Source organism: Clytia hemisphaerica, unplaced genomic scaffold (assembly GCF_902728285.1).
Source record: "Clytia hemisphaerica strain Z4C2 unplaced genomic scaffold, Clytia hemisphaerica genome assembly, whole genome shotgun sequence".
In the NCBI taxonomy this organism is placed as follows: domain Eukaryota; kingdom Metazoa; phylum Cnidaria; class Hydrozoa; order Leptothecata; family Clytiidae; genus Clytia; species Clytia hemisphaerica.
The window spans coordinates 968,037-982,800 of record NW_027103510.1 but is presented as its reverse complement, the minus strand read 5'-3'; the positions used below and the strand labels follow the sequence as shown (position 1 = coordinate 982,800).

The 14,764-nt window shown below is 35.6% G+C and overlaps 1 protein-coding gene across 1 annotated transcript; it reads right to left on the bottom strand.

Annotated features, from left to right (window-relative positions):
* Positions 1-522: 522 nt before the first annotated feature.
* LOC136799087 (uncharacterized) lies at positions 523-4,018 on the bottom strand. Its single transcript, XM_067055771.1, has 3 exons — positions 3,515-4,018; positions 2,484-2,561; positions 523-2,080 (listed from the first exon to the last, which is right to left on the bottom strand). The coding sequence occupies exons 1-3, from the start codon at positions 3,924-3,926 to the stop codon at positions 966-968; spliced, it is 1,605 nt and encodes a 534-aa protein (XP_066911872.1). The 5' UTR covers positions 3,927-4,018; the 3' UTR covers positions 523-965.
* Between the last annotated feature and the right edge of the window lie 10,746 nt (positions 4,019-14,764).

The window sequence follows — 14,764 nt, the reverse complement described above, 5'->3', positions numbered from 1 at the left end:
TGCCCTAAAAATAAGAACAGGATAAGAACAATTTGAGGCTCAAAGTGCTGCAAAGTGCCTAAAAAATAAGAACAGCCGAGCCTCAACAAAAATTTACTGGTTCTTATTAAAAAAAAGAGTGTAATTGCAACTTTTCACCCGCGAAAATTTCGCTAAAACAAAAGAGTAAGAAGAGTAAGCAAAGTAAAGGTTTTGAGATTATGATAAGTTTATTATAGTCTTGATTTAAGTCCTATTTCAAAATACATGACATGAGTCAGAAAATGTTGATTAATTATGAAAACAATACAAGACTGGTGTCAAATTCCTGAAGGAAAAGTTAAATAATAAACAAAGTAATTAGTATCTACACAAAATCAAGTGGTGTTAAATTGTTATGAGATATAAAATAATAGGTCAATAATTAGGGTACAAATAAAGCCATGAGTTCAAAAAAGGTAAGAAAAATTAAGAAGGAAAAATATTACGTTCATTCATTCTCTCATCAAGTTGAATTCCAAAGTAAAAATTCAAGAAAGTATAGAAATGATGAATTTAATTTTCCACAAAACATCTTCAAGTGTAATAATTCTTGGCAGACCAAGCTCTCAACAAAAACCAAGAATACATCAAACGCTTTTCAAGTATTCTTGCAAAAACAAACAAGAGAAAAGGAAACAGAAATTTTTTTGCTGATTATTGTAAAAACTTCTTGGTGAAAAAGTGAAAAAATATGGCCACAGAAAAACAAAATTTATCTCTCAATAATAGTCTAAAATGATTCGCATTTTAAACCGTAGAGTTTCGATTAAAAACAGTGCATCTGAGGTACGAGAGTCTCCAAAATGATATGTACAAAAGAATCTTTGGGCAAGATCCAATGTTATTACTTACTGTAGTTATCCATGAAGTGAATAAAATTTTCCAAAAATTTCTTAATTATTAAAAATAGTAAATGAAAATGTACAAAAAGAATAATCAAAATGTCATTTCTTTTTCTTGGCATTAGTTCTTTTATACTTTTGAACAGTTTTTTTTGCAGCAAGTTTTGCAGCTGAGTTTTTTGCTAAACTTTGGGTGGGCTTTGCTTTAGTTCCAGCTTTCAATCTTCGTTTTGCCTTAAGTAATTTTCTCATGGCGGGTGCCGCTTTCTCTGTAACTTCCTCTCCCTTTTTGAAGAGTTCATTTTTGCGAATTTCCAACCAATTTTTTATGAAGGTGTGAATTCTCAAGTTTGCCCATTTCCAGAAAATTGCTGCAAGTACTTTTTGTGATAAATCTTTATTTCTAAGTCCAATGGCTAAAGCATTCCATTTTTCTCTTAACATGACATTAGTACTGAATCTTTCGATTACCACTTTCCGTATATCATCACCACAGTAACGAATCAAAGTTTTTTTGTTCAAGACAATTCGTGCTAGATTTTCCATTAGCTTTACAAAAGAATAAAAATCATCCGTGATTTTCATTAGCCCGCCTCGATTTATTTGTTCTACCCAGTGGCACGTAAAATCGTTTAACGAAATTCTGTCACCAAGATCATCATCATTCTTTGAAGCAAGCTGCTCAATGAGGGCAGTGACTGCTCTTGCTTGAGATGATGTTTTCCCTTTTAACTTTCTTTTCAGAGAAAATATGAGATATCCTGCCACATATCTCAGGGTAGATTCCTCATCTTTTGTCATTGCAATTTTTCTTACATCCACAACTTCATCATTTGGCTTTATACAGAAAGCTAAGGTCTTTTGTAAGAAGTGCTTCAGAAAATACTGATACGTGTGACACATTGTCAATGGTTGAATATCTGGAAAGAATTTTTCAATAAGCTGATAGAAGGGATTATCATTTCCATCATCAAGGGCCATATTATGAAATTTTGTTGCAAGGTAATCTGTCTTCATCTGCTTGTGGTACTTGACATACATATACATTTTGTTACAAAAGTATTTAGAAATTTCATCCAATTCATTTTCATCAACAGACAGAATCATTGCAGCTAGATCTGAAGCTTTTTTTCCAGGCTCCACATTTTGGAGATCCTTATCTTTCTTGACATCATCCAGCGCTTCCTTGACAAGACGTATCCCTGCTGCTTCAAAAGCTAAAAAAATAGAAAGGCATCTGAATCAAAAAGAATATCATCATAATAGATCTTAAAGTAAACAAAAATTTCATGCTTGGGATACAAATCTAGACCAGGAAATTAGTTTTTATCAAAATAATAATAAAAATTCCCAGGGTACTACCCTTGCTGACCACCTGGAGTGTTTTTTTGGCTGAAGATCCCAAAAATGGTCTATAAGTAGGACTAATTAAAAAAAGTATTTGCCAGAATTCAAGAAAAAAGTAACACTGAATGGCGCTAAAATTCCAACATTTCTCAAAAGTGTCTACTTTTTCCCGAAATTTCAATAAAGGTATCTTAAGAGAAACCAGTTTTTCTACTTTGGTGTTTTTTTAAGCTATGCAACATGTACTGAATTGAGCAGGAAAGTACTACTTACCATTTTGATCTTTTATAACAGTGTGTTTAGCATTTTCATTAACAACAGCATCGCCAGCCTCCAACTCTTTCATAACACCTGAAGTATTAAAAAATTACAAAGACGTAGAATGTGTTTTGAATTTTTAAAATGAATACTTATTACCTAAAATTCATAAACATAGTTTATTATGCGCATACCACCGGCATATAACTCTCTCTGTGCGGAAGTCTCGTTATGCAGCATTGCCGGTTCAACTTGGAATAGAAAGAAACAGACCAGGAAACTGTTTGAAAGAAGAAATCCCTTCAATAAGTTATAGGCAGTTATTCCTGGATCCACAGGCTATTTTCCAATTTTGAAAGAACTATGCATGCAAATTGGGAAATTTTTTATGAACTGTTTGTAGAGCTATAGGATTGAAATTTAAAATCAAAATCATAGCCCTTTAACGAAAAACAGACTTCCTGGAAACCTCTTTAAGTTATGGTAACCACCGTCAGCCAACTTTCACACAAGGCCTGAAACATTCACACCCCTTTTTTTAATCATTTTTTTTGGGGTTTGTGACTTTGAATCTTACATTGGGCCATTCCAGAAAAAAAAAATTACCCCCTAATGGATGACATCAATTTTTGAAATAAATTTTGGCACGGAATTCCAGGCAAACTTTAAAGAGAAAGTATTGGAATTCCATGAATTTTACTTAATTTTGCATTAAAGTATTGGAATTCCATGATTTTTTTAGGTTAAGGTAACGGAATTCCACTGTTTTGATAGGTATTTTGTAAATTTGTTACGGAAATTCCGAACTTTCTTGAAAGCAATTTGCTACGAAATTCCATGTCGTCCATTGGGGGCGGGGTAACGAATAAAAACTGGAATGGCCCATTTAATGACTCATTTTCAGGTTTCCAAATAAAACAAACATTCTTTAGACCAGAAAAATGTCCATTTTAGAGGGTGTGAATGTTGCATACATTGTGTGAAAGATGGCTGGATTGACGGCATTAAGCAAGAATAGCTTTCTTTCTTGCATGAAGTTTACTTACAAATTGCCTGGTGTTTTAAGAAGGCATATTTTCGCTGGTACATCTTTGAACAGATCCGACAAATTAAAGTCTTTTCTACTATTGTGGAGGATTCAGAGAGTGTTGCAGGATTCTCTTTCTTGGTTTTACTATTTCTTTTCCTTTGGGGATATTTCTTTGTAGTGTCATCAACAAAACTTTCTACTTTCACATGCTCCAAACCTTCTTCATCTACTGATACAAGAGTTGGTATTTCGAAATGGATGTTTTCATCATCATCACGATCTCCAAGCTCAAATAGTTCATTTTCATCAACAACAATATCAATATCGACTTCATCTTGTGGTATAACGTCGCCAATAATGGGTATATCCTCATCAAAATCAATTTCTTCTAGTTCCAAATATTCTGTTTCTCCTTCTACATCCGCCATCTTCTTTCCATTCGTGTTGTTTTCGAGTCCGAACAAAGCTCGTCTTTTTTTATCATTTTTCTCTCGCAAATGTCAAAAAAAAATAGAGGAAATAACGCACTCTCATTGGTTCGTTTACAATAGAGATCAAAACAATAGCTATTATCACGGCACTAGACATCGAAAAATAGAAAAAATCTTCGCGCTTGATCCAGCTTTAGCTTTTAAAGTATTCTTGGTCTGACAGGGTCTGTTTTTGCCGTTTTTGCATGTAGAGTTCTTTTGCAAATCGTTTTGACGCGGCGGTGAGCAGACTCCTGCGAGGGGCAAACAGCTTTTTGCAAATACTTATCGCACGGCCAACACAGGCGCTTTGCTGCTGTTGTCTCGCACCACACGCCCGTCATTGCGCCCTCTTAAAGGGATCGAGGCTAATTTCAAAGATACCTCTATTGAACTATTTAGAATAAATGTTCAGCTGAATAGTGGTACTAACAACATTGTTTCCGGAAATTTTTTTTGAAAATTGTATTCTTTTCGAGTTCGAAATCGAAGACTTCTGAGTCTTGCAGGGATCGTGCATCTCCCACACAAAGCGCCAGTAATGCTAGAGCGGGAATCGGAATCTTATGTGATCCTACGGTAATCCTGGAAACGGATATGTGAAATTTATCTCCGTTCATTATTACGTTTTTTGAAACTTTAGCGTTCTATTTGTTCTTGTACATCTATAATATTGTATGACCTTTCTAGCTTTGAAACACATTTTGTGGAAGTAGAGAGTGATGATTTTGAATAATATTAAAGATGTAGTTTTTTAGCCTGAAAATGTTGATATCACGTTATATTTTACGAAAAACGCGAAAAACGTGTATAAAGAGTAGGTTTTTAACATAGAATCTGACAGGGTAGGTTTTCCAGGGTAGAATCTGACAGGGTATAGGTTTTTCACAGTAGAATCTGACAGGGTAGGTTTTTCATCGAATTTTTCTTCTGACAGGGTCTATTTTTCATCAAATTTCATTTCTGACAGGATCGACTTTTGAAACTCCAGCGGCACGTCCCCGTCGGTCGTCAAGGTCAGTGCCCCCCCCCCCCCCGGGGATTTACGCATCACTGATTTTGTAGCATTTAAAAATGTGTTAACGCTTGTGCAGTATCATACCTGATGAAGTTCTGAAAATAGAACGAAATATCGTAAACAAACTGTGTTGATTTTACTTGTTCGCTTATATATATAGTCAAAGAAGTATTGAACCTTCAACTATTCAAAAAATGTAATAAACAAAAAGAGACAAAACAATACCAACAAGAGGACACAACAACACAACATGCTCAGGATGAATATTCATAAAATGGAAACCAGGTATGTGATATCAAATGATGACAAAAGATCTAAACTATTTGTACATAATTCTGATGGAGCAGAAAAACAGAAATGGGACAATGGTGTATTCTTCGGAAGTATCTCAAAAGCAAAAATGCACATCATGATCTTAATCGACCAAAAGGAAAGAAGCAACTCAATGTGAGAAAAAGTAAAATTAAACACAAATAAAAGTGACTCAATATGAATCAATTAAATATATTCAAAGAAAACACAAACTCTGTTCTTCAGTTTTCAACCTACATAGGATTTCGGCCATTTTCGAAAATATCCTCCCAAATGATATAAACAGGGTAATGTAGGCAGGCCTAGCAATGTTGATCAGGCATCACCACAGATGAGGTCGTAAAAATAAATGTGTTTCTTTGAATTATTAAAACGCGCGCAAAAGTATAAAAACAAACTCAAACATAAAACCTACGGACCTGCCGAAGATACCAAAAACTAGCTAGAGAAGTACTACCCACTGGACAAAGTTGCCACATCTTTGACCCGTTCTGCCACTAACGTTGCAGATAATACATTCGAAGATAAAGAAAAAACACTTGAAATAGACTGCCACCATCTATGACAAGGGAGAAGAAGATTGAAAGGATGGAAAAAAGTATGAGAATTTTTTGAAAAGTTGGGTGATAGCCCGGTTCGATGCCTCGTATCCCCGTGGCCGCTCACCGCAAAAGCTGGTGAACGACTGCATTTAAACTGAGTTGAAACCTTGAAAATTCAGAACTGCGACGTGTAATGACTCTACGCAGACTAAGATTGAGTTTACCAACTGTAGCGCCTTGGGCACGCATTCTTTGAATAAATATGTGAGATTTGTCTCTCAAGTTTTCAAATAAAAGATTGGATCGAGCTATTCTCAAAAACTCACCAACAAACGAAGAATAAAAAATGGATTCTGGCATATTACTGTCAATGTGAGGCATACGAACAATAGAAAAAGGGAAGGCATCGCGTTTGTCAAACAACTTGTAAACAAAAACCCCGTCTTTGATGGAAATGTCAAGGTTAAGGAACGAAGCATGAGATCCTGAGTGTTCAACTTTGAGCTCAAGTTCATCTGGATAGATTTCTCTATATACTGATTCGAACATGTTCCCATCGTTTACAGCACAGAGATCATCAATGAATCGTTTGGTTGAATGAAAATGACCAGCCTTCACTTTATCTTGTTCAATCAACTGGGTCATATATCTATGTTCGTATTGATATAAAAATAAGTTAGCCCAAAATGGCGCTGGATCGATGCCCATTGGGATACCTATGACCTGACACATGACAACATTGCCAGCTTTGAAAAAACAATTTTTAATCAGATGTTTGACAGCGGTTTTCAAAGAACTTTTTGAAAAGGAAATAGACGATTTAGGTTTCGTTCTCGACCAGTAAGCTTTGTCGTTCTGGGAGATGGCAATATATTTCGAACTACCTGCATCAAAAACAAAGTCAATAACCTCTGCCAATTCTTTAATAAGTTTGTCATGAGGGATCTTTGTGTAAAGAGTACTGAAGTCAAAGGTGGAAATAGACTTTGCATTCTTCTTTTTATTGATACGGTTTAAGGACTCCAAAACAGGATTGCAATTTTGAAGCACCCAAAACTTATTGTAATTACTCAAGAATTTTGACTTTGTGTGAAAATTTTCTATCTGTCGATAAATGAGTTTAAATACTAAGCTTATAGATTTCGAAATAAGTTTAGTAGAACAATGTTTTGATGCTATGATAAATCGCTTTCCTGTGGGATGTTTATATATATATATATATATCAATTTTTGACTCCTACCGATCTCCAACGACCGTGCTTCGTTAAGAGTCTATCCGGGACTCCAAGATTTGCCGCGGCTGAAGCACCGCCTGATCTCAAACTGTGAACTCCATATTCTTTCTCATTCAACCCAACATCTTCAATTATTTTCTTTATATCGTCTGTGACGGAGCTGTACGAAATTGGTTCGTGGACTTGTCTTAGCCTTTGTTTATGCTTTGATTTCGTGACGCCTCAATTTGTTTTTGCAGGACAGCTATGCCTCCAATGATCGAGACCGCCGCAGATAAAACAACCAGGTTGCCGAACCTGTGTACCCATAAAAGATGGACGAACCAATGGTGGTGCAATGGGCATCTGGTGCGTACCTTGAGCTGTCTGTCCTTGAATGAGCTGAGGCGTGTTTGTCGTTAGAAATCTCGGCGGTTGGAATAAAATACCATAGTAACCAACATTTTGAGGTTGCTGGGAATGACCAAAGCGTTGTGGAGATTGGGACCGTCTACTGAAATTCTCAAAACGTGTGTTCGAACCTTGATTTTGGTGCTTTTTATATTCTTTCAGCTTTTTGAACATTGCACGAGTCTCGGCCTGATGAATCTTCTTGTCATCGTCCGAGTCACTGGCCCATTCATCTGTTAAATATTCCGATACTGTATCCCAACCAGCAGGAGATCGATCAGCCAGAATCAAAACCTTTCGACGTTCTTTGATCGTTTCAGTTATTTCATCAATTACCGATGCAAGCCTTTTCTTTGAGCCACACTCGAGCAACTCCTTGGCCTCTTCATTGAGGGTGTCTATTTCATTTAAAAGTTTATTTTGTATCCTGTTCGATTTATATTGAAATACATAATGTTTTTTGTTTGTCTGTTTTTTGGTTATTTGCTTGTTTGAAGCATTTAACTTTTCCTGTAACTTCCTCTTGTCTTGTTTTCTTTTAGCCTCCATAGAGTCAAATTTTTGTTCTATTTGGGAAAGTATCAGTGTAGTTTGCACCTGCAAGTCTTGTCCTAAAGATTGGCCATTTACATTCAATGGATTGGGCTCTTCTCGAGGCAGATTCTGAGGGGTGACCTGTTGTTCTTCCCCACGTTTCTGTTGCATAGCCATATGGGTTGACTTGGATTTAGGTCTAGGGACTGAAATAATTGGCATTTGGTCACTTACATTGATATCTATGTCATTTGTAGCTTTCTTCTTGCTGGTTTTTCTTGGTCTCAATCTAGGCGTCTCAGAGCTGGTTGTGATTGTTGAAGATCCATTAGATTTCTTCTTGGTCCAAAATAAGCTTGATAGATCCATAATTTTGAGCCTTTTATCCCATTATACTAGAGAGCTTGAAAGACGTGTGACGAGTTCTAAATATCTACCATTTTTATTGACTCGCGAAAATTCTCATATCAAATTAATAATTTGCAGAACGACTTTCCTTCGACATATCTTTCGGAGCCGTAAAAAAATTCACAACACATTGAAAAAAAAGCTCGCCTGGCTGGCTGCTTTCGGCAGTGTTAGGCGCACGCGTCCCTAATGACTGAAAAAGTCATCTCATTTTAACCATATACCTCATTTTATTTAACCGCGCAAAAACAGCATAAATAATTATTCATTTTCTTTGTATCATTTATACCTTAGGGCTTTTTGTAGTATTTCAAATTACATTCAAATTTTACTGATTCAGAGTTCAGTTTTCATATTAATTAAGTGTCTGTTGAGGCACCATGAGAGAGAAAATTTGAACTCAAATGAAATCATCAAGTCAGTTCAAGTCTTCAAATCAAATTTTCAAATCAAATTTCAAACTCAATTTCAATTTTACTTTGGTGGACATAATTCACACCACATATATTTCTGGCAAGTTGGTAAGAACTTATTTAATTTTGTAACTTAGATTTACTCTTTATTTTCTCGAAAAGACTTTGTCAATATTTTCATTATTTTTCATTATTCTCACTTTGTCACATAGATTCATTGTCATCTTGTCATTTTTTATTCATTTAGTTTGAACTCTTTATCATCAGAAGTTACGAACACTTTTGTCCAATCAATTCTCTCCGATAATTAGCGAGTCTAATGTCGAAATTTGATTTTGTTGTTGTCAATAACCTGTGGTTTCCGCTGAACTTCTCCTAGGGAGAATGAGGCATGAACTTGATTTTTTCAATAAATGATAGATAATAGACATAGGACTATCCATTGTCGTTTTGAACACCTAAAAATTATGTCCGAAAAAGATACTGTCCGGTAAAGTGAATCGGGTGCTGGAAATTTGAATCCGATGTTGACGATCACCAGTGGCTTCCGCTAAACTCCTCCCAGGGAAAATGAGGCAAGAACTTGAATAAAGTGAATTGGATACTAAAATAGTAATTCAATGTTAAATCGGATTTTGAAACGGATGCTAACTTAATTTTGGTGTCATCAGCAATCTTTTAATTACCTTCCTCTGGAATTAAATTGGATTATTCTAAAGGGCTACATACACTACACAATATATTGTCAATGATGCTGTCTAAAGCAGTACGATCATTCTAAAGGGCTACATACACTCCACAATATATTGTCAGGAAATATATTAATAGAATATTGCTGAAAGCTGGCAATATATTGAAAAGGTGTCCGCAATATATTGTCAGCTGGATTTGCAATATCCCAACAATATAGGGATTGTTTACAGATAGAAAATTCCTTTTCATAATAGAGCACCTGTTGTTTACTCCGTACATTACGGTCTGAATATTGTCAAATATTGCTCACCAATATATTGTGTAGTTGAAGTAGCACTTAAGATCAGTTGTCTCGAACCTTCAGGCGTACATCCTTACAGAAGAAAAAACCCAAGGAGATTGAAAGAAAGAGAAGCAATAAGTTCTATAAAAAAAATTATTAACCAACGCATTTATGTATCCTCATCCCATCCAAACCAAAATCTAGTATTTAATGGCATTTTTGTCGAACCTTTTAGCATTGCTGGGGAATAATTGACGATTTGATGGTAAAATGCATTTAATACGGCATTCTTAGGTTCCATTGTCAAATTCAGTGATGGTGTTATTCTTACCATATTCTTAAGTTTATGGCCAAATTTATCATAAATATTCTTATAAAGTATATTTTTATAAAGAAAAGCGTGTAATTGGGCTTATACTGCGTCACCTTTCACCTTTGCGTAGGGACATTGTTTTAAAGGGATGTTCCAAGTTAAACGGTGCTTTTTCACTGAGACTTTCGGGCGAAAATCGATTAGCTGAAACACAGAAAATTGATAGGAAAACATTACTGACTCCCAGAACAAAGTGTTTACGACTCTTTGAATTTGGAGTTAATTGCAGCATGGTTGACAAAATTTAGGCAGGGCAAAGAAGTGGGCCGTCTAAACTAGAGCTAAGAAACGAGATGAAAAAGTGAGTTCTACTTTGACGATTTTCAAAAAATAGAAGCCTTTCAAGTGATTTGACACAAAGTTCGATTATTTTGCTACTGCAGGAGGTTCGATAGTTAAAAGTGACGTCAAAAAATCGAATGCTTAGAGCCCGAAACATTCAAAAAAGTCGCAAAAGTGGAAAATAGACGTTAATTGCGTAAAAAACGCGAGTGACGTCTAATATATGCTAGAATGTATCCGGCAACATTTGATTTTATTGTAAACATCATCAACACGCCTTTGGATCGCCAAAACACAAATATAACTAAGAAAATGTATTGCAATTCATAAAAGAGTTGCTATTGCGCTTTGGCGGTTTGCAACAGGAAATCAATATCGTGTGGTGGCCAAAGTATTTGGTCTTGTCATAACAAGTGTATATCATATATTGATCGAATTTTGAGTTGTGTTGACTATATTCGCTCCCCATTTCATAAAGTTTCCTTCAAGCACCGATGAGTGTGCTGAAATTGTTACGAAATTTAGACGCTGAACAGATTGTAAACTACCACAAATCGTTTGGTGCATTGACTGCACTCATGTAAGAATTACCAGGCCTTTTGGGAGGACAGTGCCGACTATGTCAACCAAAAGCATGTTTACTCTGTACTTTTCACTAGCAACAGCCTGTGTATTAACAAATTTATCGATGTTTGCACTGGCTTCCCAGGATGTATGCATGATGCACGAGTTCTACGCAATACTTCGCTTTATCGGAAAGCAAAAAACAGTGAACTATTACAACAGCCGACAGAGTGTATCCGGCAACATTTGATTTTATTGTAAACATCATCAACATGCCTTTGGATCGCCAAAACACAAATATAACTAAGAAAATGTATTGCAATTCATAAAAGAGTTGCTATTGCGCTTTGGCGGTTTGCAACAGGAAATCAATATTGTGTGGTGGCCAAAGTATTTGGTCTTGTCATAACAAGTGTATATCATATATTGATCGAATTTTGAGTTGTGTTGACTATATATTCGCTCCCCATTTCATAAAGTTTCCTTTCCCAAATAGACGCAATCAAAATTCTTATAATGTAATGGTGGATTAGTTGGTTGAGTTGCTGTCTTGGATTGTGAAAAAACCTTATTTGCGATTGGTGCACTTTTAAAATTCATGTAGTGATTTGTAAACTGCTGGTTGTTAATATAATTAAGGAGCCATTCGTCATAGCTTGATGCTTTCTTGTTACCTCGGTATTTTTTGTTAAATTCGTAGACGTAACTTTCATACAGTTATTTTCCATCCTGTACACACAAGCTTCAGTAAAACACCTCTGTCTGCTATTTTATTGAAAACAATCTATTTTCGGTGTATCTTTGGTTTAATTGGTCATGAAGCCAAGAGAGCTCTACCCCTCTCTTGGAGAACAAAAGGTTCAATGACAAATTTTCGACGTTAAATCTGGAATGATAATATGAAGCGATCAACATATGATGTTAAGCACGAATCTTCATTGTATATTTTTTACAACCCTTAGAAATTTACGAAAATGACCGTTGATGAGAACCACTTATCTATCTAGCGTAGTGAAAAAGCACCCAAAGGTTTTCTTTTGCTGCAATGAAAGACGGGAAATCTTTCAGACTTAATTTGCTTTCTTCCCAAGGGAGCTTCTCGAAAGCTACTCTTTTAGTGGCTTCAATTAAACTGGAATATACATCCGCAAAGTTTTCTTTAAATTGAGAACGTCAGTGAGAAAATGAGAAAAGCGGTTATATAATTGGCTCAGCGCTAGCGAGTGGGCCTTTAAAGAGTTTGTTTAAAGTGTCACTATTTTTTTGTCCGTGTTTCCTTCTGTCTGTCTGTTTTGGTAGGAACGGCGCTTAATACCAGTAACACACTTTTTGCCTTCCGCGCTCCTTAAACAACAAATGTTTTCAAAACAAAACAAAATGGCGGTTGAAGCGAGGAGATTGATTTCATTTGATGATCCATACTTTCTTGAACATTTTCTTTGCTTTAGTGGTCAAGAGACTTTCAAACCAAAGAAACTTTGTAGTGATTTTTCATTGTAAACTTTTTCAACATTCTGTCATATGTTATAGTTTTCATAAAGCTTTCTGAGTGAAAATTCTACCTTAAATCACTTTCACTTTTAATTTCTTGTTTTCAAAAAGACTTTATTTTTAGGAGAAATGATGGCTTCTAATATAAAAATAAATAAACAGAAATGACAGAAATGCAGCTGATGTGTAAATTTGAATAAGATTGGAACATATTTCTTGATGCTACACAAGGTTACTTCTGAATCGGTCGCTGTTAACAATGAGACACGGCTAGGACGTAGTCGTAGCATGATTTTCAAGCTCGACGCAGAATCATTTCAAGTAAACTGATTCTGGAATTTGCTGATGGACACTAAAATGGAGTTCATGTGTAAATTAGAACAAGATTGGAACTTTTTCAATGATGCTACGTGTGAAAATGGTTATTTCTAGATCTGTCTCGTTTAACGAATTGGTAGCTTGATTTTTCAAACTCGACACAGAATTATTTCAAATACCGATTAAATGAAATATGGCAATGGAGACTAAAATGCAGCTCATGTGTAAATTTGAACACGATTGGAACTTTTTCCATGATGCTACGTGTGAAAATGGTTATTTCTAGATCTGTCTCGTTTAACGAATTGATGGCTTGATTTTTCAAACTCGACGCAGAATTATTTCAAATACTAATTTTAAATGGAATATGGACATGGTAAATGGAGACTAAAATGCAGCTCATGTGTAAATTTGAACAAGATTGGAACTTTTTTCATGATACTACACATTAAATGAAATGTTCATTTCTGGAGCTGTCACATTTAACGGTCGATGGCTTGGATTATTCAAACTCGACTCACATAATTGTTTTCAAGTCGAATTGACTTTTAATGGAGGAAAGAGGGAGAAGATGAACGAAGACAATACAACGAAGAAGCTCAATAAATCGATGTGGCACAATTTTTACATTTCTTGATGTTGTTTCTTATGGAAGTTGAATTTAATGATATTTTGAATTTGATTGTTTACCTTCGGGTAGAAAGTTTCGAGCTTTCAACATTCAATTCATTTTTGATTGACTACATTATGTTTCGTTTATTTTTTCACTTCCCTGTTCTAAGAAAAAAAAGGGAGAATTATCCTTGTCGACTTATTTTTCATTTTGTTTTGCTCGACGTAGTAAAATCCTTTGGCCATCCCTTTCCTGGGGGAAATTTGAAATCTTGTTAAACATTTTTTTGGAATTTTTGGAAATCCCGAGATTCGCGAAAATCGCGAAAATTTCGCTTTTGCTGGGCCTTCACGCCTAACGGGCTTCTTGTTTATTATTATAATCTGTTGGAGGTGTTTTGACACTGACGGCTTAAGCTAACTGGATTAATGTAACTTTTTCATAAAAGGATGAATTAAAAAGAAACACCAATTACTCCAAATTTGAGTCTAAGGCCTTGGAGAGCTGAGGCCATTGTTCCTTCAGGAAAATAAATAAAAAAGAAAGAACAAGAAGAAAAAGAAAACAAATAATAAAACGAAATCTGACAATTCCAATCAACATAATCAACCTGGTGGATAACACTGGATTATACACAAAGCTCCTGACAATCTATATGACGCTTCAACTTTACTGCTGCACGCCTCCCAAAGTGCAGCATTGAGCTAAGTCACTTTATTTATCTTCTTTCTTCTGATTGCACAAGAATCCCTGCCCCGCACACGTTATTCCCACAAGCTTCAAAAGGATTGTCAACTCTTTAAACTGTAAGATCAGCTGCACATGACAGAGTTTGGAATTCCATGTGCAGCTGAGCAGGTAACAATCCTTACACTTTCACCTCCATACGTCAACTCTATTCGTAACTATGTCTGACAATGTTGAACGGCAAAACAAGGTTGAAGCTGCAGAGAATCTGATTGCTGAATTGTGCATTTCTGCTCCAAATGATGAAGTTAAGTCTTGCCTTAGATGTTATGAATATGGCAAATCCCTCGATCAACTTACTAAAGACATTGGCAAATCCAACAAACCTGTTCTGGAATCAACTTTAGCCTACCTGAAAGTCGAAAACCAAGAACAATATGTAAAATCAGCAAATGTCAATGCACTAATTTGCAGACAACAAAATCTCCTTCCTGACGAATGCTCATTATGTAATGAGACATATTGCTTCAAAATCGAAGACACTCCATTGCATGTGTCTTTTGTGGCCAAGAAGTCCATCGTAAATGCTACCTTCAACTCCTTGGTGCAACAACAATGGAATTTGACACTGCTTCCTTCA